The sequence below is a fragment of the Dipodomys spectabilis genome, unplaced genomic scaffold (assembly GCF_019054845.1).
Source record: "Dipodomys spectabilis isolate Male_0828 unplaced genomic scaffold, ASM1905484v1 ptg000054l, whole genome shotgun sequence".
Lineage (NCBI taxonomy): Eukaryota > Metazoa > Chordata > Mammalia > Rodentia > Heteromyidae > Dipodomys > Dipodomys spectabilis.
In genome coordinates, this window is record NW_024870731.1 from 6,290,785 (window position 1) to 6,318,279 (window position 27,495).

General features: G+C 37.6%; 1 protein-coding gene across 18 annotated transcripts in view; it reads left to right on the forward strand.

Moving 5' to 3' along the window:
- Positions 1-27,495, forward strand: part of Pbrm1 (polybromo 1) — a 126,367-nt gene that overhangs the window by 46,298 nt on the left and 52,574 nt on the right. For 11 of the 18 annotated variants that reach the window (XM_042679715.1, XM_042679705.1, XM_042679716.1 and 8 more), the window contains 8 exons: positions 1,060-1,151; positions 4,032-4,245; positions 9,080-9,221; positions 10,871-10,968; positions 13,626-13,670; positions 18,537-18,813; positions 21,003-21,108; positions 26,780-27,422. In XM_042679715.1, coding sequence (XP_042535649.1) covers positions 1,060-1,151; positions 4,032-4,245; positions 9,080-9,221; positions 10,871-10,968; positions 13,626-13,670; positions 18,537-18,813; positions 21,003-21,108; positions 26,780-27,422 — 1,617 coding nt within the window. The remainder of the gene's footprint in view (positions 1-1,059; positions 1,152-4,031; positions 4,246-9,079; positions 9,222-10,870; positions 10,969-13,625; positions 13,671-18,536; positions 18,814-21,002; positions 21,109-26,779; positions 27,423-27,495) is intronic. The other 7 variants (XM_042679724.1, XM_042679708.1, XM_042679717.1 and 4 more) reach the window with 1 other exon arrangement.

A 27,495-nucleotide genomic window follows, 5' to 3' on the forward strand; every position in this document is an offset into this window, starting at 1 on the left:
GAGCTGTGGCTCAGGCTTTGAGCTGGACTTCAAAAGCCTGGAGCAACAAAAGCTCAAAAACAGCATGTAGGGGCTGGGAAGGTGGCTCAGTGGTAGAGCGCTTGCCTTGCATGCTCGAGGCCCTGGGTTCGATTCCTCAGCACCACATAAGCAAAAAGAAAAAAAAAGCTGGAAGTGGCGCTGTGGCTCAAGTGGTAGAGCACTAGCCTTGAGCTGAAGAGCTGAGGGACAGCGCCCAGGCCCAGAGTTCAGGCCCCACAACCGGACCCAAAAAAACAACAACAACAACAACAACAACAACAAAAACAGCATGTAGGCCCTGTGTTGAAGCCCCAGGACTGACACCAAAAAAAAAAAAAAAAGATTGAGATACCGTAGTAGACCTTACCTCACCTTTCAGACAAGGCCTCCACTTTGATTATTAGGTAGTGTTATAAAAAAAAATAGAGGATTAAATACGTATTTATATTAAGTTTTGTGATCATAATAGAATTTGTTATTAGGACATATAAATGTCTTAGAAAATAATAACTAGTAACTGTGACTAAATCATTTCCATAAAATAGTGGTATGCTACATTTTTGTTTAAAAAAACAAATTTCAAAGCCAGATGCTTGTGGCTCACGCCTATAATCCTAGCTACTCAGGAGGCTGAGATGATAGTGGTTTGAAGCCAGCCCAGACAGGACTGTCTGTGAGACTCAATCACCAGAAAACTAGAAGTGGTGCTATGGCTAGAGCACTGGCCTTGAGTGAAGTTACTCAAGGAGAGTGCCCAGGCTCTGAGTTCAAGTCCCACAACAGACAACAAGGACAACAAAAATTGTATTAGCCTGTTCTAGGCTTTATACCACCACTTCTTTTCTGAGAGGGAAAAACAGAACCCTGTTTTCTTTCATAAGACTGATTATAAGGAATATTAGTAGTGCATAGAGAGGGAAATAATAAAAATTATTTTTCTTTGATATTAGTGCTTTGCTAATAGTTGGTATCTCATTTAAAGTAGTCAATTATTGTAACATTATTCCATGTCTTATAGTTGCTTTTTTTTCCTTATAGTAATAAAAGAGCAGTCCAAGGGGGTCGTTTATCAGCAATTACCATGGCACTTCAATATGGCTCAGAAAGTGAAGAGGATGCTGCATTAGCTGGTAGGCATTAGGTTGTGCCTAGTTAAATGCTTTCTAAGTGGATCTTTCTAGCTAGGAGTTGCAGTGGTCTGATCTAGAATTTGTTGGTGTGTGAAGAAACATGCTGAGTTTTTTTGCATTTAATTGCTCTCTGATTGGCAAATTTATCAAATGCTAATTGCTTTATGTTGTGATAAAGCTCTTAGGGTAAATATTAAAACATAGGAAAGTTGAACATGAAAAGATAGAAAAATATAGTAGACAATGTCAGTATGTTTGTATTAACTTGTTTCAATAGCAGTAGGAAACATATACAAAGAAATCTGTCTGTCTGGGTACCAGTGGCTCACACCTGTAATCCTAGCTAAGATCTGAGGATCACAGTTCAAAGCCAGCCCAGGCAGGGAAAGTTCATGAGACTGTTACCTCCAATAAACTGCCAGAAAACTGTAAGTGGTGGAGTTGCTCAAGTGGTTGAGTGCTCACCTTGAACTGAATTGCTCAGGGACAGCACCAAGACCCAGACCCAGAGTTCAAGCTCCTTGACCGACCAAAAAAAAAAAAGTCTGTTTAAATCTTTAAATCTTCTGTATCTTTATTAGTTTACTGTCTGCTTATCTAATAATTGAGAGATAAAGACTCCTGTTCAAAGGTTTTCTATTTTTTAGTTCCATTTGTTTATGTTACATATGTAGAGCTCTTTGATAATTTAATTACATACTTGTTATCTCGGTATTCTGGAAGTTGAGATAGGAGGATCTCAAAATCTGGAAGCATAGGATTTTGATTATCTTCAAAACCAAACAAAGGGTGGATGCTGGTATCTCAGGCCATTAATACTAGGTATGAGGAGGCTAAAATCTGAGGATCATGGGTTCAGAAGCCAGCCTGGGCAGAAATGTTTGTAAGAGGGCTGGGAAGGTGGCTCAGTGGTAGAGCGCTTGCCTTGCATGCATGAGGCTCTGGGTTCGATTCCTCAGCACCACATAAGCAAAAAGAAAAAAGCCAGAAGTGGCGCTGTGGCTCAAGTGGTAGAGCGCTAGCCTTGAGCTGAAGAGCTGAGGGATAGCGCCCAGGCCCAGAGTTCAGGCCCCACGACCGGACCCAAAAAAAAAAAAAAAAAAGAAATGTTTGTAAGATTCTTATCTATCTCTTATTAACTTCAAGTGGTAGAGCCACAGTCTTGAGCAGAAAAGCTGAACAAGAATGCAAGGAGCTCAAGCCCTGTACCAGCATGCATGCATACGTGTGTGTGTGTGTGTGTGTGTGTGTGTGTGTGTGTGTGTGTGTGTGTGTGTGTGTGTGTGTGTGTGTGTGTGTGCGCGTGCGCGCGCGCGCATGCGTGTATGTGCGTGTGCATGCCAGCAGTGTATATATATATGAAAGATATGATGACCCACTTATTAGCTCTGTTGACTTCCAGTGAGATGGACTTTAAACATAGATATTTAGAAAAGCAAAAAGGGATTTACCTCATAGTGGTAAAAGATAAAAGGAAAAATTGTTTCATTGGAAAGATGAATTATAAGAGAGCTCCAAATATGTAAAGTAAGCAGATGGAACTTTATGGAGATAGTGAAAACACCATCTTAGAAGTGAGGCGCTTTCTCACAGTTGGTACATAAGCAGAAAGTAAACCAGTGAAGACACAGAAGATTTGAAGACACATCTTTATATTTGTTTTCTATTGCTGTTGAAATAAAGTAACACAAATGTAGTGACTTAAAGCTACCCAACTTTATTTTCTTACAGTTATGAAGTTCAGAAAAAATAAAGTCAGGGTATCAACATGCTAGTGTTCCATCTAATTGCTCTAGAGGAAAATCTATTCCTTGGCTTTTGTAGCTTCTAGAGGTTACCTGTATCTCTTCACTTATGGCCCTTTCTTCCATCTTCAAACTGCACCTCTCCAGCCTTTTACCTTCTTTGAACTTCTTCCTTCTTAGTGTGTCCTTTATGATTGCTTTTAACTACCTACTCACATAATTTTAAATTAATTCAGATTCTTTTCCTTATGTCTCATCTGGAAAGTCTCTTTTACTATGTAAAGTCACAATCACTGGTTCTGTGAGTTCAGACATGAATGTTCTGTTCTCATGGTTATTACACAGCTTATTATAGCAAGCTTAATATATTACATTTAGAAAATACACATTCTAGCAAGGTGCCAGCGGCCTATGCCTAACTACTCAGAAGACTGGAAGATCAGCCAGTCCAGGACAGAAAAGTCTGTGAGATTCCATCTCTATTAGCCAGCAAAAGGCCAGATTAAAACATGGCTTAAATGGTAGAATACCACCCGCCACGGGCAAAGAAGGGCATGAGGCCTTGACTCAAGCATTGACATCAGCGCGCATACACACAGACACAAAAGAAAATGTATAGTCTTCCCAGGTACATATTTATTAGAACTACTTATCTATAAAACAAATTTCAATAGATTTGAATAATTCAGAATTTAAATATAGAACACATTTCTGACTATAGTACAGCTAAGTTATCACCTAATAAGGAAAAGATAAAATTTTAAAGCCTAAATGTTTGGAAATTTTAAACGTTAAAGAAATATCAGAGAAATTTTCAAGTACCTAAAAGTGAACATTAGCATGATGAAAATAACGTTTGCCAAAAGTAGTAGATAGGTAGCATACTGGATTGGCAGCACAGACCTGTAATCAGTATTAATATGTAAGTAGCCTAGGCTGGCCTCAAATTCCTCATAATCCTTCTCCCTTAACTTTCTTTGTGCTTGAATTATAGACATGCAATACCACAAATAGTTGAGATTTTTATTTTTAAGAAGAATGTTAGCAACATTTCATATTGTTTATTCTAGATGGTTGTTGGAAAAACATTAAAGTTCATTCTTCTCTCATAAATACTATTTTTTTGTCTTCCCAGCTGCACGTTATGAAGAAGGAGAGTCAGAAGCAGAGAGCATCACGTCCTTTATGGATGTTTCAAATCCTTTTTATCAGCTTTATGATACAGTTAGGAACTGTCGGAATAACCAAGGGCAGTTAATAGCTGAACCTTTTTTTCATTTGCCTTCAAAGAAAAAATACCCTGATTATTATCAGCAAATTAAAATGCCCATATCACTTCAACAAATCAGGTAAGATTAGATCTATATTACTCAATGCAAATTTGTTTTTCTTTTTTGTGGCTGACTCTGCACACATATATTTCTTAAAGTAGATAAAGATACTAAATGTTAAAAAAAAGCCCTCAAAATGTAACCATTTGTCTTACAACTGACTAAAGTTAAAAGATTGCCTATACCCTTTCATTGATATTTTAATTTTTATCTGTATTTAAATTCTATATCTATAGTTGAACCCCCAGAATAAATATAGCAGTTCTTAGAGAATTTATACTTGAAACTGTACATGAAAGGTAATGTATTGCCATGAAAGGTAATGTATTGCCATGTATGTTAGTACAATCCTATAATCCTGACTACTTAGGAGGTGGCCATTAGTAGTATTGTAGCTAAGGCCAGCCCAGGCAATAAGTTAGTATGAACCCATCTCATAAAACAAGCTGGGTATGGAAAAACATATCTGTAATCCCAATTAATGGGAGAAATATTTAGGAGAATTGTGTTCCAAGGCTGACCCTATTCAAGAAACATCAGACCTAATCTGAAAAATAATTAAAGCAATAAAAGACTTGGTACATGATTCAAATGGTAAAGCATGGGCTAGGAATGTGGCTTAGTGATAGAGTGCTTGCCTAGCATGCGTGAAGCCCTGGGTTCAATTCCTCAGTACCACATAAACAGAAAAAGTCAAAAGTAGCACTATGGCTTAAATGGTAGAGTGCTATTCTTGAGCAAAAGAAGCTCAGGGATAGTACCCAGGGCCTGAGTTCAAGCCCAAGACTGGCAAAAAAAAAAAATTCTAATTTTCCACAACACTCTTGTTTTTTGAGTAGACATCTCACTATGTTGGCTAGAGTGGTCTCAAACCCATGTGCCCAAGTTAGAAAATGCAAAAGAAATTGTTTGGAATTCAGCCACCATTGTCTCATTAAAAAACTGTAGCAAAACAAAACAAACTCTTTACCAGGTATGGTAGCACATACTTATAATCCCAGGACTTGGGAAACTGGAGCAAAATGATTAAGAGTTTAATTCCACCTTTATCTAAAAACAAAAAAAAAAATCAAACATTAAAGTATAAAGTGGTTACAATTTGTGGAAAACAAGCATGGCAGTTCTTTAAAAAATTAAATATTAAACTCATATTAGGAAAAAGAAAAGTAGTACTATATGATCTAACAATTCCAATTTGAGCAGATAACCAAAGGAACTGAAAGCAGGGTTTCTTTTTTTTCAAATTTTTTATCGTGATTAAGTGGTTACATAATTTCCCAAATTTCACAGTATTGTGGGATAGTGAAGCTTAGTTAAAGTCACAAACACATTCTAACTGAAAGCAGGGTTTCAAAAAGGTATTTGTAGGGGCTGGGAAGGTGGCTCAGTGGTAGAGTGCTTGCCTTGCAATGCATGAGGCCCTGGGTTCGATTCCCCAGCACCACATAAGCAAAAAGAAAAAAGCCGGAAGTGGCGCTGTGGCTCAAGTGGTAGAGTGCTAGCCTTGAGCTGAAGAGCTGAGGGACAGTACCCAGGCCCAGAGTTCAGGCCCCACAACCGGACCCAAAAAAAAAAAACAAAAAGGTATTTGTAAACCTGTGTTCACAGCAGTATTTTTTATATTAACTAAAACATGGAAGTATCTCAGGTATCCATTAGCAGATAAGTGGATAAGTAAAATGTGGTATGTATGTACCAAGAAAAAACAGTCTTGAAAGGAGATTCTGACATGTTACATCTTGTATGAACCTTGAGAACATTATACTAATGAAACAAAACAGTCATAAAAAGAAATATACTATATCCTTCTGCTTATATGAGGTACTTAATCTTAGTCAGAATCAAGGAAACAAAAAGTAGAATGCTGGTGGTAAAAGGAAACAGGATTAATGTTGAACAGGTACAAGTTTCAGGGGTTTTACTTGTTTATTTTGGGGGTGGTTGTTTTGTTTTTTATTTTGTGTAGCTTAGGGTTGAATCCAAAGCCTTGCACATGCTAGGTAAGTGCTTACTGCTGAGCTATACCTCAAAGTCTCAGCTTTGATTTTTCAAGAAAGATTTCTGGAGATGGGAGTGGTTATGACTGCATAACACAGGTGTATATAATGCCCCTGAATTGTATCCTTAAAAACAGTATGTCATAAAAAATCTCTAAGCTGTTGATCAATAGATGTTTGTGGGGAGGGCAAGGAAAGGGAAAGCAGTAGAGAATTGTTCTGAGCAAAACAATATATTCATGTCTGAAATACGATGGTGCAATTAAAACACGAAAAAAAAAAAAAGAATGACAGGAAAGCAAAACAGGGAAGTAGACACCAGAAGGTAGGGGTTGGGCTAACAAGGGTGTTGATTAAGGTTGAAGTATTTTGTTAGCATGTACAAAAATAGAACTGTGAAGCCTGTTGAAATTGTTTTAAGAAAAGGGAAGGGAGCAGCAATAGAGGGGAAAAGATTGTGGAAATGATCCCCTTGCTCCCTTGTACAATGTAGGCTAATAAATAAAAATTTAAAAATACATAATCCGTAGATGGGGAAAATGTTAAATTAGTATGACTATAACAAGCAAATATTTGATGGAAAAAAATTTGGTGAAGGTGGTAAATTTTATGTGTATTTTACTACAGTGAAAAAATTGGGAGTAGAGTAGTATAGTGTTTTGCTAGAATGTGCACAGATTCATCCTCTGGACAATAACAACCGTAACAACAAAAGAATCAAGTAGGAATGGTAGCCTTTTGCTCAATGCTAGTTTTCTACCAATATCAGATTTACTTCTTTTCCCCCCAAATTTTATTGGGGGAAAACTACAAAACATTACAGTACAATGTTTACAGTCACAATTTGTGTTGAACTGATTCCCCAAAATATAACTCAAGTTGACTTATCCTGTTACTTTTTAATCTCTTGTGTGACCACTAAAACTGTCAGTGATACAATGAAGTATATATTTGAGCTCTTTATGACATTTGTGTAAGTCAAAAACTCCCTTCCAGATAAGCACAAAATTAATGTGGCCCATCCATAGTATAGATAGAAGGAAGAACATGAACTTTTTGCCCAGATCTCTGGCTCCTAAATAGCTAGGTTTAAAAGTTGGAGCCATAGCACTTGGCCCTTTGTGGATTTTTAAGAGCACATAGTACTTCACACTTTGAATTGACAGGAATAAATTTGGGTCTGTTTGTTTGTTTTACTGCATACTGAGGTTTGAGCCCAGATTCTTGCACTTAGCTCACTCAACTGGTACTCTACTATTTGAACCACACCTACAGTCTACCATTTTGCTGGTTAATTGGAAATGGAGTCTTATGGACTTTTCTGCCCAGGCTGGCTTTGAACCTTGGTCCTCCAGGTCTCAGCTTCCTGAGTAGCTAGGGTTACACGTATGAGCCACAAGCACCAACCTGAGGCTGTAATTTAACTCTGGTGCTAGCTATATAAGCTGATACTGAGAACTACATTTGTGCTTAGTTGTCTGTTTTTCTTCATTCCAGAGACTTCTCTAATATTTAATATTTAATTACTATATGAAATCTGAATATGATTTTGGTAAATTTCAAGTAAAACTTTACATATAAAGTGAACATTTCCATTCTGTTTATTTTTGTGGTTTTAATGATTAGCAGGTAAGTAGTTTAATCAAAAGATTTAAAACTTCTGTCTAAATTCATACAGGGGGACTGGGAAGGTGGCTCAGTGGTAGAGTGCTTGCCTTGCATGCATGAGGTCCAGGGTTCGATTCCGAAGCACCACATAAACAGAAAAAGCCGGAAATGGCACTGTGGCTCAAGTGATAGAGCACTGGCCTTGAGCTGAAAAGCTCAGGGACAGCTAGCTCCCAGGCCCAGAGTTCAAGCCCCATGACCGACAAAAAAATAAATAAATTCATACAGAATTAAAACTAGCAGAGATTAATCACTTTGTATAAAGAACAGAGGCCTGAGTGTTCTTATTTGTCACTAGCAATAGCTATCTGCATTCTTTGGAGTTGCAAGTAAAATAAGCATATCCTTGCTTTTAAACCACTTATAACCTTCCTTACAAATGAGTACATTGGAGGACTAATAATAAATAGGCTCTGATAAATGTGTTTCTTATTTACCATGGGGAGAGTTCTCCTTCACTCTATATATGTTTCTCCCCTAGAGGTAAATATATTATTCTAAATGCTTCCTGATGGTATTGTATTATTACTTTCTTTTTTTATCTCTCATGAACTTCAGTAACCTCATTTTCAGAGATGAGTAGGTCGTGATTCTTCATTGAGATAGCTTAAAAATCTAATTTTTGTTTTTCCTTCAGGTTCACTTCTTAGGCATTTATTAGAATTTTATTCCTAGTGTATTAGCTTGCTTGCTTGCTTTATTTATGTGTTTATTTGCTTATTTATTTATTATTAGTCATGGAACTTGAACTCAGGATGTGGGTGCTGCCCCTGCACTCCTTTGCTCAATGCTAGAGCTCTACCACTTTGACCCATAGCTCCACTTCCAGCTTTTGAGTAGTTAGAGATGAGTCTGGCTTCAAACTGAGATCCTCAGATCTCAGTGTCCTGAGTAGCTAGTGAGCCACCAGTGCATGGCCATGTGTTATTTGCTTTATAATTGACCACTCTACTAAGTCCTTTCATTTTTCCTGTTTTAATTTATTCTTCTAGATTTTTCAGGCAAACATATTGCTTAAATGTAATGATGCTTTTAGCTCCTTTCTTTTTATCTTGAAAGTCAAAGTCCTCTAATCACTATCCATAGTCCCCACATGCCTATGAAAAGTTTTGTTCAAGTCCAATGTTTTGTGAGTGTTTTGTAACTTTCATAGTAGAAAGTTCTAGCCCTTTGTTTGTCTTTCACAGAACAAAGCTAAAGAACCAAGAGTATGAAACTTTAGATCATTTGGAATGTGATCTGAATTTAATGTTTGAAAATGCTAAACGCTATAATGTTCCCAATTCAGCCATCTATAAGCGAGTTCTAAAATTGCAGCAAGTCATGCAGGTATGATTTCTTAGTTTTGCCAAGTTTGTTATTTGTGTCATTGAAATAATTTCATGTGTTTTTAAATAAGTTATTTTTTAAGTTGTTGGGATGTGTTTTGTTTCCGTTTCATCTTGAGGAGGCAGTGTAAAAGACTTTAACTAAGGGCCTGACACTTGCTAGGTTGGCACTCTACCATTTGCACCACTGCTTCAGCCAAAGTATGTTGTTTTTAAGATGTATGAATTCATCCCAGTAATGTCACCTCATTCATTTTAACCACAAGTACTACTGAATATATTTTCAGATTTCTCAAAACCTTATAGAGGGAAATGTAATAGCTTTGCTACTGGAAGAAGCAGAAAGGGGATAAATTGGGAGGTGATACCTTTGGCATTCTCATATCCCCCCCCCACTCACCCACAAGAATCCTAGATGATAGTCTTACCAATCCAGTTTTATACTTGAATTCTAGATTTGGTCTCTAATAAGAGACTCTAATAAGAGACCAACAGGCTACCAAGCTAAGATTACAAGTCTGTAATCTTAGCACTCAGGAAGTTAAGGCAGGAAGATGATGAGTTCAAGGTCACTCTGGGCTAAATAGCAAGACTCTCTCACATAAAAACAAAAATGAAAGATCGAATTGGTCTAGGAAAAAGAGTATCTGAAAATTATTTAATCAACATATAAGGCCCAAGAGTTTATCAGCTCCTTTGAGGGCATATTATGCAGGAAATCTTTATATCACTAGTTATCTGGGATTTTAAGGTTAAAAGGTTGTTAGGAAATATAAAGTGGGCCTTATAGTTTCTGGTAGACTATTTCAAAAAGATAATCTTAGAGTAAGAATAAAGCAAAGGCAATTTTTGATCACCTATAGAAAAGTCTTCATTTTGTGTGATCAGCAGTACATACTCTTTATATACATTCTCTAAGCCTGATGAGTTCATCTTTGTTTGGCAGAAGGTCTTTGAAAATGCAGGTGTTGAACAGTAGATTTTTCTGTCAGGGTTACAAAGGCACTCTTGGAATTGGTGTGATCTAAATAATGGCTACAAGGTCAAGCTGACCCTACAACTAGCCTCAATTCTTTTAACCAATTTATATCATTCAGAACTTTAAATGCTTATTCTAAAATTAATTCTTTAACCATCTGGATCTATTTTGTTAACTTTTCTGTCATTCAAGCTTTTACTAAATTAGATTAATTACTTTAATTTTATGCAGCTACATGCGATTGTACCTTTCTAAATGAATCTCAATATGTCTGGCTTTTTAATTTATTGATTAATATTAGTTACACAGGGAACACGGGTTCATTGTTGTATCCACCAAACATATTAATTAATCCAATTAATAAATCCATTCAGTTTCATCACCTCCATCACATTCTTTGCTATATCTAGTTTTTTAAATAATTTTTATTGAGATTAAGTGATTACATAAATTTTACAAATTTCACAGTATTGTGGGATAGTGATACTTAAAGTCAGAAACACATTTTAACCTTTTCAAGGCAAATTGTCATTTTCATGGTCAATAATGTTTGTGAATTCTATGAGCTTTGACAATACAACTATTTCTTTGTATCTAGCTTATTAATGTTTATAGATTCATAGGAATGCTTGGCAAAGTGAGCGTAAGTCCTGGGATCTGCTCTGTTGTAGGCAAAGAAGAAAGAGATTGCCAGGAGAGACGACATTGAAGATGGAGACAGCATGATCTCTTCAGCGACCTCTGATACTGGTAGCGCCAAAAGAAAAAGGTATATGTTCATCTCAGTTCCTAATTACTTTAAATAAGTACAAAAAGAATGCTTTAAACTGTAAAGTACAAATTCAAAACATGTTCTCTTTTAAAATTCATTTGTAAATTGGATAATTAGCTTAAAAAGTAAAAGTTTCATATTGCTTTCAGATGTCAAAGAAGAATGTCTTACACAGGTAGTTTGGCCAAACAGGATATTCCTTTTATTATCCAGTAACATTTAATTTAGTTAATTTCTATGTAATGAATTACAAAAACCAAATATGAATTAGAGAAGGAAAGATGAAAATTGATGTTCTGTCACTGAAGTGAAGAAAGTCATTGCTCTGACCCTTTGGTTTTCTTTGTTAACTTGATCTTTATTTCTGGCTTTAAGAATATCTAATCATGGACTAGGAATGTGGCTTAGTGGTAGAGTGCTTGCCTAGCATGCATGAAGCCTTGGTTTGATTCCTCAATACCATATAAACAGAAAAAGTCAGAAGTGGTGCTGTGGCTCAAGTGGTAGAGCGCTATCCTTGAGCTGAAGAGCTGAGGAGCCTTGAGCAAAAGAAGCTCAGTGACAGTGCCTAGATCCTGAGTTCAAGCCCAGGACTGTCAACAAAAACAAATTACAAAAAAGAATATCTAATCAGCTAGGCCTGATGGCTGACACCTGTAATCCTAGTTACTCAAGAGATTGAGGCACAAAGGATCTTCATTCAAAGCCAGCCCAGGCAGAAAAGTCTATGAAACTACATATCAAATTAAACAGCAAAATGTCAGATTGATGGCATGGCTAAAGTAGGTAAGCTCTAGTTGTGAGCAAACAAGCTGATCAGTTTGAGCCCTTGAGTTCAAATCCTGGTACTAGAGAAAAAAAGTGTATCAAATCAAAACTTATAGTTCATAAACTGTTAAGCTAGATGTTTGAGTGCTCTGTTTTTGCCTTTTCCTTTGTAACTTTTCTGCCAGTTTCCCTGACCCTTTCTTTCTCTACTGGATTTTGTGAAAGGGGACCTTATTGTGAGATTCTGAAGCTGGGCTCCTGTAAGGAATTGTGTAAGACCCATCTCTCTTATCTATGTCTCCCACATGGAGTTTCTCTGTCTTGATCATTGTAGAATACTATATTCTCCCTAACTACCATAAAATCTTTGCAGCAGCAGTCAATCCAAGGAGGATACCTTAAACAAGAAGTAATCTAATCACTAATAGTAGGGCTTGACAAATTAGAAATTGAATGAAGTTATTAGCAATTGACACCATTCTGTATATGTGTTAAAAGATCCACTAAGGCTAGGCGCCGAGGGCTCACGCCTGTAATCCTAGCTACTCAGAAGGCTGAGATCTGAGGATCACAGTTCAAAGCCAGCCCGGTAGCAAAGTCCGTGAGACTCTTATCTCCAATTAACCACCAGAAAACCAGAAGTGGTGGTGCTGTGGCTCAAGTGGTAGAGAGCTTGCTTTGAGCTGAAGAGCTCAGAGACAGCGCCCAGGCCCAGAGTTCAAACCCCACAACAAACCCAAAAAAAAAAAAACAGATCCACTAAGATTGGAAGTGCTTTAGAAAAGAGAAGCTGTCCTGTTTTTCCTTCTCTTCAAGAGCATATGGGGAAAAAAATTAGATTTGAAAATAACTTTGCAATGCTATGCCAAGGTAACTAAATTGATTGGTGTATCCTGAGTCTCCTCCATTACTGGCCTATGAATTTCATCCTTCCAAGTTCTCAATTCCTTGTTATACCAGGGACAACGGAGGAAAATAAAAGTGAAACCAGATCAGAGACATCAAATCAAGAACATCTTTGAGTGTAATTATATAACTACTTCAGCATCACCTGTGTTTTCCAGATCAGTCACCAGGCAAAGATAAAAACTTCTCAGGCAAAAGAAGGTAATGGAGGCAAAGTGATGGTACAGTTGGTACCACACTAGCTGAAAGAGAGATCTTAAATTAGTTGAGTATTAAGAAAACAGTTACAAGGAAGCATTAATTAGCCCAGACCAGATCCTTAGAAGTTACATATTTCTATGGCCTTTAGTTTGTGAGACACTCAAGTAGATTAAGTTAAAGTTATTGCCCTTGGAACTCCTGTAGAAAGAAAACAAAGCTCTGTGTTCTTACAATAATAAAATACTATTTCAGACAAAAAGTCTCATTTATAAGCAGGTTTCCTTGAAAATTATTTATGTAACAAAGTGATAAACACAAAATATCAATGAAAGAACAAACCCAGATTTCAGACACAGGCACAAATGGACATTAAAAGACTGAGAGAGTTAAGTCTTACCTGATGAACTTCCTAGAAAGTTGAGAAGTTTTCATAGTAAGAAACGGGCAAACTGCAATCTGTAAGGTAAAATATGGCCAGAGAAGACAGGGTCAAGTTTTCCAAGTACTTCTTGACTTGACTCATAAGTAGTGTATATGATTCTTTCACTACAGTGTGGAAAGTTTTGATTATTGGTATATTCAATATTGGAATGCATTCTTTCTCTTCCGCTCCCCAAAAATCTTTGTTTTTTTATTGTTGAAATGTTCCAACTATTATGATCTTACATCCTTTGGACTAAAAAAATCCTCTTTTCTCAACCATGTTTGGTTTATGCATGCCCTCCAATGTTACTTATATTGTTTTTCTTCACATGTAATGTTTGTTTCTGCTTTCCCAGGAACACTCATGACAGTGAGATGTTGGGTCTCAGGAGGCTCTCCAGGTGTGCAGTCCTTTTTTATGCATAAACATACTTTGAAAAATGTAACTTTTGTGGCATGGTCAGTAATAACAAGATGAAAGCTAATGCCTTAAACATATGAAAAAAGTATTTGGGATGCCAATTTCTTTCTTGAATATAGCAAGTAGTTCAGAAATCTAGTTACATCAGAATTAGCTAGCTTCTGTAATGTTCAGTGCTACCCTTAATTTGTTGCTAGCTCCTCCAGGAACAGAAAGTCCCTTCACCAATCTTTGTGGCTATGCTTCTGTTGCAAAAGGTACTTGGCATTGCTAGTAACTAGCTGGTGGGTGCTGATTCCTTCCCAGCAATGTCTTTTACTGATCAAAATCAACATTGTCAATCCAGATAGTGTCAATAAAAGTGGACACTCAGACATTGTGTTGACTTTGTGCTTCTTGTCATTTCTTCAGTCTCTGATCCTGTCATCTTATTTCTTTAAAGTAGCCATTCTTGCCAGGCGCTAGTGGCTCACGCCTGTAATCCTAGCCACTGAGGAGGCTGAGATCCGAGGATCATGGTTCAAAGCCAGCCTGGGTAGGAAAGTCTCTAGAAGACTCTTATCTCTAACCACTCAAAAACAGAAGTGGCCCTGTGATTCAAAGTGGTAGAGTACTAGCCTTGAGCAGAAATTGCTCAGGGGCAGTGCCCAGGCCCTGAGTTCAAGCCCTACTACTGACTCAAAAAACAAAAGTATTCATTTTTGGAGCTCATGCCTATAATCCTAGGTACTCAGGCAGCTGAGATCTGAGAATTGTAATTCAAAGCAACATGGACAGTAAAGTCCATGTGACTTTTATCTCTAACTACCAAAGAGCTGGAGCTAGAATTGTGGCTCCAATTTCCTCAGCTTTAAGGAAAAGAAAAAAATAAAGCTCAAGGACAGCACTCAGGCCCTGAGTGGAAGCCTCAGGACTGGCACACACACAAAAAAAGGTATCCATTCTTTAGTATGTTACTACATGATTTTTAGAACAGCCTGTGAGTTTTCCTGTTACAGTGCTAATGATAATTGTTTAGTGCTTTTGTTTTCATATTTGTCATGACATCTTACATTGATAGAGTGTTAGTTGCTTACAGAATATCAGACTTCTCTAAAAGGTGAACATTGAATGATCTTTTCTACTTGTAAGCAATTTAGTGGCCAGGAACGGAGGCAAGTTGGACATTATGTGAGAACAGTGTAGTAAAACAATTGCATAAGTCATGATACATATATAGATATAAATGTGTGACTTAAATAGCTTTAGGAAAGATTATTTCTCCACCTACTTTCCCCTTGCAAGATGTGATCTATACATTGATACCATAAGCTATTCAGAGTTAATTACAGTGGTATATAACCATTGACTTAGTAGTATACTCTTTAAGTATGGCCTCTTGAGTGCACAATAATGAATGACTCTAGTTTTGAGCTTCCTTAAGATTTATTTTAGCCAGATGTGACATGCACTTGTAATTTCAGAAGTCAGGAGGCTGAGGCAGGAGGATCGTGTTTTTGAGGCTGGCTTGAGCTACATATTAAGACCTTGTTTCCAAAAAAAAAAAAAAAAGAAAAAATTTCTTTTACTTTAGTATGTTCAAAGGTGATGATTTAAAATAAAAAGAAGAGCCAAACACTTGACGTATACCTATAATCTTATCTATTCAGAAAGAAGAGATGGGAGAACTGCACCACATGGTTAGCCCTGGCAAAAGGTAGCATGACACTATCTCAAAAAAAAACAAACTTAAAGCATTTAATTCAAGTCCCTAATTATTGATTACTATGCCAATTTTTATGTATCTTTCCAAAAATGGAGAAGACTCAATGTTAACAGTAAATGCTTTGAAGGAGATAGAGGATAACTACAAGGCTTCTAAGAAGAATCTGAAAATCAAAGTGACATTGAAAATGGAAGCCAGAAAGAATCAAATAGAGAACTATCATTTTGTAATGAAGTTTGCTTCATTCAAAAAGTATAAGAAGCATTTGGAAGTCATATATAATAAGGTGTACTGTCTGTATTGGAAAGATACAAAGTAAACATACTAGCCATCAAAGCTAATCTAATTATTATGAATGAGTATGAAATTTAGCTGTGAATTTTTCCTGGTAGCCAAGTTAAAATGAATGACAGTAGTTCTCAGTACCAAAGGCAACATAAAAATCTAGAAAAACAGTAACAAAATTGGATTTGTTTGGAGGAGATCATAAGTGATCCTCATAATAGAAGTTTTGCGTGCTTTTGAGGATAGAGACCTTTTTGAGGATGAAAGACACTTACACAAAACACTTATACAGCCAGGCACTGGTGGATCCCACCTGTAATCCTGGCTACTTAGGAAGCTGAGATTGGAGAATCACGGTTCAAAACCAGCCCGGGCAGGAAAGTCCATGAGATTGTAATGTCCAATTAAGCACCAGAAAACCGGAGGTGGTGCTGTGACTCAATCGGTAGAGCACTCACTTTGAGCAGAAGAACTCAGGGACAGTGCCTAGGCCACAGTTCAAGCTCCATTATGAACACACACACACACAAAACAAGAAACTATTTACATATTATCTAATTATGCATCACATCATCATTCTCTTATACAAATGGAGAAAGGATACCATGGTACTATGAGTATCAAAATAGTGAAGTATAGTAACTAGATTAAAACAATTTCTTACACATAATAGATTTCATATTCTGCTTATTTCTCATTAAAAACTGCCAAGTGTTGCCGTGCACCGGTGGCTCATGACTGTAACCCTAGCTACTCAGGAGGCTGAGATTTGAGGATCATGGTTCAAAGCCAGCCCGGGCAAGAAAGTCCACATAAGACTCTCATCTCCGATAAGACACTAGAAAACCAGAAGTGGCGCTGTGACTCAAGTTCACGTTGAACTGAAGAGCACAGGGACAGCACCCAAGCCCAGAGTTCAAGCCCTACAACTGACAAAAAAAAAAAAAAAACACAAAACTACCAAGTGTTAGTATTATTGGCATTCGAAGAATGGACATCATGCTATTGTTTATTGGCAAAATTCAGCTTAAAATTTGCCCTTCTCTTTAAAACCTCATAAAGATGTGCCCTAGGTTCAGTCCCAGGTTAGAATATTTGTTACTTCATACAGAAAAGACTACATAGTGGAGGTGGTACTCAAGTGGTAGAATGCTGAAAGAAAAAGCCAAGTGAGAGTACAAGGCCATGGCACATGGTGGGGTAGAGCTGGGACAAGGGTAGATATACGTATAGAAAAATCTAATGGTAATTGAGAGTGGTATGGAGAATCCTAGAAGGGAATAGAGCTGATTCCTGGTCTAAAGCTATCTTTTTTTCAGCCAGTCCTGGGCTTAAACCCAAGGCTTGGGCACTGTACCTGGGCTGCTTTTTGCTCAAGGCCAGCTCTCTACCACTTGAGCCAGTGTTACTTCCAGCTTTTTTTGAGTAGTTTATTGGACATAAGAGTCTCATGGACTTTCTGGCCATGGCTGGCTTCTAACTGGCTTCGAACCCTGATCCTCAGATCTCAGCCTCCTGAGTAGCTAGGATTATAGACGAGAGCCACCAGCACCAGACTGAGTCAATCTTTCATTGATGTGTTTATGCCTGGAATTCTTGTAATGTGGATGATTTCATTCTGACTTGATTGGTGAGATCTGATAAATTTAGTACTTCAGCACTAAATTTTTGAGTCTTACTTTAAGTCAGTCCCCATAATCAAACCATGTCATTAGCAAATATTTGTTGAATAGAAAGTAATGTCATTGTTTAATAGGTTCCTATTACTTGGAAACATCTGGTTCGAATCTGGCTAGAATTCTTTATCAGTGTCCAGAAGATATAAGAACAGTTGACCCAGAAGTCTTATTGGAAAATCATCTTTAATAATTAACTCACCAACTCTTCTTAGGCATTATCATTTAGCCTCTTTGAGTCAGCTTTCTCTACTATTTGGACATGTAATCATCTGCCTTGTTTGAATTCTAGTGCCCAGCTGTGGTCCATCATATTTATTCTATACTAATATCAGGTTCTTAGCATCATACCTCATTTGGGGGAAATTCAGGGCAGTGTGTACAGTGCAAGTGGTAGAGGACTTGCTTATTAGGCCTAGCATAGGAGAGACCTTGGATTCAATCCCCATTACCACCAAAAAAAGAGAAATATTTATGTTTAAGGATGAAAATTTACTCTATAGAGACCTCTTACATGAGTCATAGGCTACTCCAAGCTAAGTTGGTATTGTATGATGATGATGGTAGAAGGAAAATGTTGAAACTGACCCTCACATGACCAAAGCAAAAGAGATTTATACCTACTATTCAGACACCAAGCTGGTGGACAGTCTTGTGTTTTCTGGCAACTGGAATATCTTGATTGGGAGTGGCTGCCTTAAGACATGGAACACTTTCATTGTTAGGTTGTTTTTTGCTTTGTTTTGTGCTGGAGATGAAGATGAGTTTGTTTGTTTGTTTTAATCTTTCTTGGAGATTAAGATGGTTGTAGTAATAGGAAATAGCAAATTTTATTGCACTTTTGCTTTAGTTATCTTAACAAAAATTTTAGTCGATTATAGGACATCATTTTCTTTTGGTGTCAGACAAGATGTTTTCAATACTACATTTCATGAAATTCTAAACAGGTTTGTCTAATGGTCTGTCTGCCAGGATCAGTATATTTTAACTATTTTAAAAATTTACCTGATGTTTGCTTATAGCTTCCAGCATTTTTACTATATTTGTGACACGTGTAATTATTGCAATAGTCATTGTGAAGCACCTGCCCAAAAAATTAATTTGTTTTATTTCACATTTATCCTGTATAAAGAGAACTGAACATGTCATTTCCCCCTTTTCTACCTCCCCCCTTCAACAGTAAAAAGAACATAAGAAAACAGCGAATGAAAATTTTATTCAATGTTGTTCTTGAAGCTCGAGAGCCAGGTTCGGGCAGAAGACTTTGTGATCTCTTTATGGTTAAGCCATCCAAGAAGGACTATCCTGATTATTATAAAATCATCTTAGAGCCAATGGACTTGAAAATAATTGAGCATAATATTCGTAATGACAAATACTCAGGTGAAGAGGGAATGATAGAAGACATGAAACTCATGTTCCGCAATGCTAGGCACTATAATGAGGAGGGCTCCCAGGTAAGGATTGGAGGTGTTTCTAAAGTACATATATTTTCTTTTTTTTTTTTTAATTTTTTGAGAAGGGATTGCAGTTACATAAATTAGGTAAACAGGGCTGGGAAGTTGGCTCAGTGGTGGAGCGCTTGCCTTGCATGCCTGAGGCCCTGGGTTTGATTCCTCAGCACCACATAAGCAAAAAGAAAAAAGCCGGGAGTGGCGCTGTGACTCAAGTAGTAGAACCCTAGCCTTGAGCTGAAGAGCTGAGGGACAGCGCCCAGGCCCAGAGTTCAGGCCCCACAACCGGACCCCCCAAAAAATAAATAAATAAATAAATAAATTAGGTAAACAATACATTTCTTTTTGAACAATGTTACCCCTTCCCTCACTCTCAGTTTTTCCATCCCATGCCTATATTTTCTTTGAATGCTAGTACAGTAATGCATTTTATAAGACCCGCTCTATACCTACATTATTATTACTTTTGGGGGTGGGGGGCGCTGTCCCTCAGCTCTTCAGTTCAAGGCTAGCACTCTACCACTTTCTACTTTTCTGCTTATGTAGTGCTGAGGAGTTGAACCCAGGTCCTCATGCATGCAAGGCAAGCACTCTACTACTGAGCCACCTTCCCAGCCCCCACCTACATTATACTTGATGACTAGGTATTAATATATGATCTTTGTTGCTTAAAATGGGAGAGAGTACATTTTAAAGCGTAAAACTTCAGAAATTGTAATTTGCTTTGCCAGTCCCTATGTAAGTAATTTATCTTTCCTGAATTTCAGTTTCCTTGTCTATACTTTTGGAATACTAGTACCATGTGTCCTAGTGTTGATAGTATATACTGGTATTTAGAACAGTGCATGATACCAAATAAGCCATCAAAGGAAAAACAGTTATTTATTATTAAAAAGCTGTCTTATTTTTATTTTTTCTTCTGGGGATCAAGACCAGGGCTTTGTTTAGAATAAGCATGTTCTACCAACCACACAGCTATATTCCCAGACCATGATTTCAGTTCTCTATCAGTATAGTTAAGTAAGTCTTCCTTTTTTGATATATTGTTTTGATTTGTTGATATGTATTTCATATCTCTTGTCTACTTTAAATCTCTCAAATTAACATTTTCAAATCATTCTAATACATTCATATATTAAAATATATATCATAGGGCTGGGAAGGTGGCTCAGTGGTCGAGCGCTTGCCTTGCATGCATGCATTCCTCAGCATCACATAAGCATAAAAAAAAAAGCTGGAAGTGGCGCTGTGGCTCAAGTGGTAGAGCGCTAGCCTTGAGCTGAAAAGCTGAGGGACAGCGCCTAGGCCCAGAGTTCAGGCCCCATGACGGGACCCAAAAAATTAAAAAATTAAAAAATAAAACATACATCATAAAGATATTTGTAGATAAAAAGATGGTCCTCCATATAAAATAGGGGTTTATACTACCCTCAAAAATCACTGATTCCGACCCCACCTTGCTATATCTGGTTTAAATAAAAGCTCTCCCTACAAAAGGTGGCCAGAGAAGAGATAGCACTTCTTCCTTCAATCACTATTCTGGTGGGTAGTCAAGGGAAGGTAGGAGGAGGCAGTTGTGGCAGCAGGACCATTAGGTGAGTAAACTTGTTCATAGGCACATAATACTGCCCTTGACTTGGTCTTTAGAGAGATATTTTTAATCTCTAATTTACTTTGGGTTAGGTCAGCTACCTTGAAGGTCCAGAGGAAAAGATACATCTTTTAAGAAAATAACACATATAAGTGTATTTTGGAATTTCTGCTAAAACTGGAAAAATTCTAACAATGGTTCTCAGACATTAGCATGTTTATCTGCACAATAGAATCACATAGGAAGCTTAAAAACAGTATCATTCACTGCTTAGATCTTCCCATGAGGTAGTGATGATATTGTTTTACAGAGAGCCTAAGCAGTTCATAGCTACAGCTATTCTAAATCATGTATTTAAAATCTATTTCTTATTTTTAATTTAATTTTGTCATTTTGCTTTTTGTTGCTTTTTGAGAAAGGTCTCAATATGTAACCCAGACCATCCTTCAGTTCAAAACCTTCTTGCCTCTAGCCTCCCAAGTGCTGGGGTTGCAGGCATGTACCATCATTCCCAGCAAAATATACTCTGCTTTACAGGTGTATATGACCTTAACAGAAGTTTTTTAAAGAAAATTATCTTAAATATATTTTTGGAATGTAGGTTTACAATGATGCGCATATCCTGGAGAAGTTACTCAAGGATAAGAGGAAAGAGCTGGGCCCTCTGCCTGATGATGACGACATGGCTTCTCCCAAACTCAAGCTGAGTAAGGCTCCCTCAGAGTTTGTTATTTCGTTTAGTCTATCAAGATATTATTTCTGAAATAATATTTAGTTAAACAGTGAATATATTTTATACACTGAAATTCTAGCATGAAGCTTCTTTTCTCAATCACTGTCTTTTACTGTGTTGTAAGTAAACTGTGAAGGGGTAGGGAGGGAGAAGGTTAGTTAAGTATTTTCTTGCTGTGACCAAATACCTAAGAGGAGGATTTATTTTGGCTCAGTTTCAAGGGTTTTAGTCCATGGAGAGTAACACCATTGCTTCTGGGCCACAGTGAGAATATCATGGCAAAAGTGCATGGAGGAGAAAAGTTTCCTTGTAACAGGAAAAAGAGAAAGACTTGGAGAAGCTAGGGACAAGATATCCTTCACAAAGGCGTGTACCCAGTGACATACTTCCTTAAACCAGCCTCTATCTTAAATCCTCTCCCAATAACGCCACCAAAGTTTGACCCCATCTGGTCTAGTCAACTCTAAGTGGTTGTATCATCACCTAGACTAACAGTTAATGTCCAAACCATAATAGTGGGAGAGGAAGACCAGAATATGATGTCAGGTTTTACTTGCTTTCTTGAATGTAATGAGCATTTTATAAGCATTAAGTAGGAAGAACATACATTCTATATTAGATATCTACCTAAAAGTGTATTGTGGAAGTATTTTGTTGTTTGTACAGTAATTACTAGAATGAAATATTAATCACAGCAGCTGCTATTAAACAGAATTTGAGAAGTTACACACTGACCTACTTACTATTTAAGTGCACTCTGGATAGTGATTATATTAAAAAATTGTAGCCGGGCTCTGGTGGCTCACGCCTGTAATCCTAGCTACTCAGGAGGCTGAGATCTGAGTATCACGGTTCAAAGCCAGCCCGGGCAGGAGAGACCGTGAGACTCCTATCTCCAATAAACCACCAGAAAACCGGAAGTGGCGCTGTAGCTCAAGTGGTAGAGCGCTCGCCTTGAGCTGAAGAGCTGAGGGACAGCGCCCAGGCCCAGAGTTCAAGCCCCACGGCCGACAAAAAATAAAAAAATAAAAATAAAAAATTGTAAAGGAAGGGGCTGGGAAGGTAGCTCATTGGTAGAGTGCTTGCCTTGCATGCATAAGGCCCTGGGTTCTATTCCTCAGCACCACATAAACAGAAAAAGCCAGAAATGATGGTGGGGTTCAAGTGGTAGAGCACTAGCCTTGAGTTTGAAGAGCTGAGGGACAATGCCCAGACCAAGTTCAAGCCTCATGACTGACAAAAAAAAAAAAATTGTAAAGAAAGACAGCAAAAGTAATTAAATCTAGTGAACTACTTTTTTGCCTTATTGAAAGTATAAAAATAAAGCTAAAGATAGGTATTCTTTGGAGTTATATGTGCTGAAAAGGAGAAAGTTAACATCTTTTTCTATGAAATAACTTTAAAGTGAATTTCACATTTGCTTTGGGGAATTACTAAGTGATGACTCCTTGCTGTTAAGGCATTTATCTTTTCATGAAATTGTAAAAGCATACATAGGTTTGCAAAAAATCAATACTAAGACTTGAACCCAGGGTTTCATAGGCAAGCACTTTGCCACTTGAGACATACCCTGGCTGGCCTTGAACTGGAGACTTTCCTACATCTGAGTCCCAAGTAGCTAAGATTATAGATATGGTACACCACGCCCAGCTCACAGTATCTTTAAAAGCTAGAATTCCATAAATGGAGTTAGGAAAGTAATCTAACTAATTATCTAAATAATATATTTACAGGAAAAGGCAATTTTGATAGGGAATGATAATTTTTAGCTTCTGTTTTCTTGTAAAAACAATCTTGAAATATATACAATATAAAGTAAAGTACAATGGATTTATATTTCCCTGTTATTCAGCATTTCCAGGATTGTGCTACATTTATTTCCTATATCCTTTTTCTGTTCTTTTTTTCTAAATTATTTTTAAAACAAATCCAATCATGTTGTTTTCACTTCTATATAATTTGGTACATGTTTTATTTAATGCCTGGCAAATTTTCAGATTTTTCAGATTGTCTCACTAATTTTTTTTTTGGGGGGGGGGGGTCCAGTCGTGGGGCCTGAACTCGGCCTGGGCGCTGTCCCTCAGCTCTTCAGCTCAAGGCTAGCGCTTTACCACTTGAGCCACAGCACCACTTCCAGCTTTTTTCTTTTTGCTTATGTGGTGCTAAGGAATCAAACCCAGGGCCTCATGCATGCAAGGCAAGCGCTCTACCACTGAGCCACCTTCCCAGCCCATCACTAATATTTTTTAACTGTTGGTTTAAGCAAATCAGGATCTAATTAAATTCAATGTATTATATTTGATTGTGGTGCTCTTAAGACCATAATCTAGAACAATCACCTTTTTTTCTCCCTCATGCCACTCATAGAAGAAAACAGGTTACTTTACATAGTGTCCAAAGTTCTCAGTACATTTCCTTGTCAGTTAACTTTTTTTTTTTTTTTTTTTTTTGCTGATCCTAGGGCTTGAACTCTGGGCTTGGGCACTTTTCCTGAGCTCCTTTTTGCTCAAAGCTAGCACTCTACCACTTGAGCCACAGCACCACTAATGGCTTTTTCTGTGATTAATTAGAGACAAAGAGTCTCATGGACTTTCTTGCCTAGGCTAGCTTTGAACCAGTATCGTCGGATATCAGCCTCCTCAGTAGCTAGGATTACAGCTATGAGTCACCAGTGCAAGGCTGTTGATTAACTTTTTTTTTTTTTTTAATCACCCTTACTTCCTGAAAATATGTTAACTTTAAAGGCTTCATTAGATTGGGTTTCAGTTTGGCAAGGTTTTTTTTTTGGTCAGTCATGGGGCTTGAACTCTGCACCTAGGTGCTATCACTGAGCTCTTCGGCTCAAGGCTAGTACTCTACTACTTTGAGCCACAGTACCACTTTTGGTTTTCTAGTAGTTAATTGAAGATAAGAGTCTCACAGACTTTCCTTTCTGGGCTGGCTTTGAACTGCAATCTCAGCCTCTTGAGTAGCTAAGATTACAGATGTGAGCCACCAGCTCCCAGCTATGCAAGAATTATTTTATAGGACATTTTCTGCACTTTATTTCATTATGTCTTAAAACAATTACTGGTGGAGATAGACTCTAAATAAGACCTCATACTGCATTTGATTGAGATTTCTTTTGGTATATTAGCTTTTCTATTGAAGAAATTGTGTCTGTACTATAGTTTATACAGTTTGAGTTTTGTGAGTTTTATTTCTGTTTTGCAGTTTAAGATATCCCTGGGGTTTTGGGTTTTTTTTCCTGTTTCCTACAAATGAGTAGGTTCAACTAGGGGATTTGATTAGATTGAATTTTGATTCTCTATACTCTCTGTTTTCTACAAAAACCAACTTTATAGGTTATTAAGTGGCATACGTCTGCTGAGCCATGTCTTTCTGTTATTTGAACAGATATTGATGCTCACTTCACTGATTCATTGAAGAGCCATAAAATATTTCTTGACCATTTATTAGTTGGAATATTTCAATCAACCACTAGAAGCCAGACTATAATCCTAGTTACTCAGAAAGCAGAGATCTGAGGATCATGGTTCAAAGTTAGCACAGACAGAAAAGTTCTTAGGACTCTTATCTCCAATTAACCAGCAAAAAGCCAGAAGTGGAACTATGGCTCAAGTGGTAGAGTATAAGTATTGAGTGGGAAAAGATAAGAACAGTGCTTAAGCCTTGGTATCAGCACAAAAAAAATAAAAAAAGAAAACCAGATTTGCCAGGCACTGGTGGCTCATCCCTGTAATCTTACTTACTGAGGAGGCTAAAATCTGAGAATCATGCTTTGAAGCCAAACCAGACAACAAAGTCTGTGAGACTCTTAACTCCAGTTAAGCACCACCCCCCCCAAAAAAAAAAAAAAAAGCTGGCTGCTGAGTTGTGGCTCAAGTGGTTAAGCACCAGCCTTAAGCAAAAAGAGTTCATGGGACCTGGGCACCAATGGCTTATGCCATATCCTAGCTACTCAGGAGGCTAAGATCTTAGGATTAAGGTTCAAAGTCAGCCCAGGCAGGAAAGTTCTTGAGACCACTAAAAAGCCAGAAGTGGAGCTGTGGCTCAAATGGTCGAGCACTAGCCTTGAGCAAAAAAATAGCTCAGGAAGGTTGTCCAGGATCCAAGTTCAAGTTCCAGGACTGGCACGTGCACTTGTGCACACACACAAGCACGCATGTGCGCACTGTGGGATAGTGACCAGGCCCTCAGTTCAAACCTCTGTACCAGCCCCCTGCCTCAAAGAAAGAATTATTAGACTCAAACATATTGCTGAGTTTAATATTACAGTTACTGTCCTTATTGATAGATTGTTTTAGATTGTTTTAAATTGACGATCAGAAGTTACTGGTAAATTATTTAATTCTAGAGTTTTATGATATACCAGACTGGAAATCAGATGTTTTACAAAGAGTCACAATCTTTTTGTGTTCTATTAAAAAATAAATAAAAAGGTAAGGTCTCCTTGATGATAATGTTTGAAATTAGTATTTTTAAATTATAGTGTTGTCTGGGAATATGGCTCAGTGGTAGAGTGCTTGCGTTGCATGCATGAAGCCCTGGGTTAATTCCTTAGTACCACATACACAGAAAAAGACGCAAGTGATGCTGTAGCTCAAGTGGTAGAGTGCAAGCCTTGAGCAAAAAGAAGCTCGGTGACAGTGCCCAGGCCCAGAGTTCAAGCCCCGGGACTGGCAAAAGAATTAAAAATTAAAAAAAATATATAAATATAGTGTAGGCTATACTGATACTGACCTGGTCATTGTTTCTAACTGTTTAGTAAATAGACCTAGAAAAATAATTTGTGTGTGTGTGTGTGTGTGTGTGTGTGTGTGTGTGTGTGTGTGTGAGTGAGAGAGAGAGAGAAAGAGAGAGGGAGTGTGTGTGTAATATAAGCTTATAAGCTCAATTAAAACTTTCAATTTTGATTCAAGTCTACAAGGTTTTTATCAGTGTCTTCTGCATCTTTCTTTAATTCAAAAATTAAATCTCTGAGATTGAGATAGCAGAGATGATGGACTTAGTATGTCACTCACTTAGTGATTGTCTTTACCTGTTCACAGATACTTCAACCTAACAGCACTTACTTTTCTTCAAAAATATGATTGCTCTAAATATTTAAAATTTTCTTCCTGGTCTTTTTTTTTTCTGTCTAGGGGACTTGAAATGCTCAAGTGTTGAGCACCTGGTTTTAATAACAAGTACAAGACCTTAAGTTCAATCCCCAGTACCACCCAACCCAATTAATTTGGGGGAGGGGGAGGTTCGAGATTGGGGGATCAGTCATGGGGCTTGAACTCGGCTAGGGCACTGTCCCTGAGCTCTTCAGCTCAAGGTTAGCGCTCTACCACTCTTGGTTTTCTGGTGGTTAATTGGAGATCAAGAGTCTCATGGACTTTCCTGCCTGGGCTGGCTTTGAACTGTGATCCTCAGATCTCAGTCTCCTAAGTAGCTAGAATTATAGGCGTGAGCCATCAGCTCCCAGCTCAATTAATTAATTTTAATTAATTTTTAAAAAGCTATCTTACTAGAACATGTTGATTATTATGTTTACAAATCATTTGAAATAGTTCCTTTGTTGTGATTATACTGTCAGCAAACAAATTTAAGTTTGTTTAAGTTTGCTTATCCATTTACTATTACATCTTTTTCTTCAGGTAGGAAAAGTGGTGTTTCTCCTAAAAAATCAAAGTACATGACTCCAATGCAGCAGAAACTAAATGAAGTGTATGAAGCTGTAAAGAACTATACTGATAAGAGGGGTCGCCGCCTCAGTGCCATATTTCTGAGGCTTCCTTCTCGATCTGAGCTACCTGACTACTATCTGACCATTAAAAAGCCCATGGATATGGAAAAAATTCGAAGTCACATGATGGCAAACAAGTACCAAGATATAGACTCTATGGTTGAAGACTTTGTCATGATGTTTAACAATGCCTGCACATACAATGAACCTGAATCTTTAATCTACAAAGATGCCCTTGTCCTTCACAAAGTTTTGCTTGAAACTCGGAGAGACCTAGAAGGAGATGAGGACTCTCATGTCCCAAACGTGACCTTGCTGATTCAGGAGCTTATCCATAATCTTTTTGTGTCAGTCATGAGTCATCAGGATGATGAGGGAAGATGCTACAGTGATTCCTTAGCAGAAATTCCTGCTGTGGATCCCAACTTCCCTAATAAACCTCCCCTTACTTTTGACATTATTAGGAAGAATGTTGAAAATAATCGCTACCGGCGGCTTGATTTATTTCAAGAGCATATGTTTGAAGTATTAGAAAGGGCCAGAAGGATGAATCGGTATGTTTTCAAAGCCATTTCTATTTGAAGCCATATGATACTTAATGCAATACAGACAGAGGAATACTGCTCT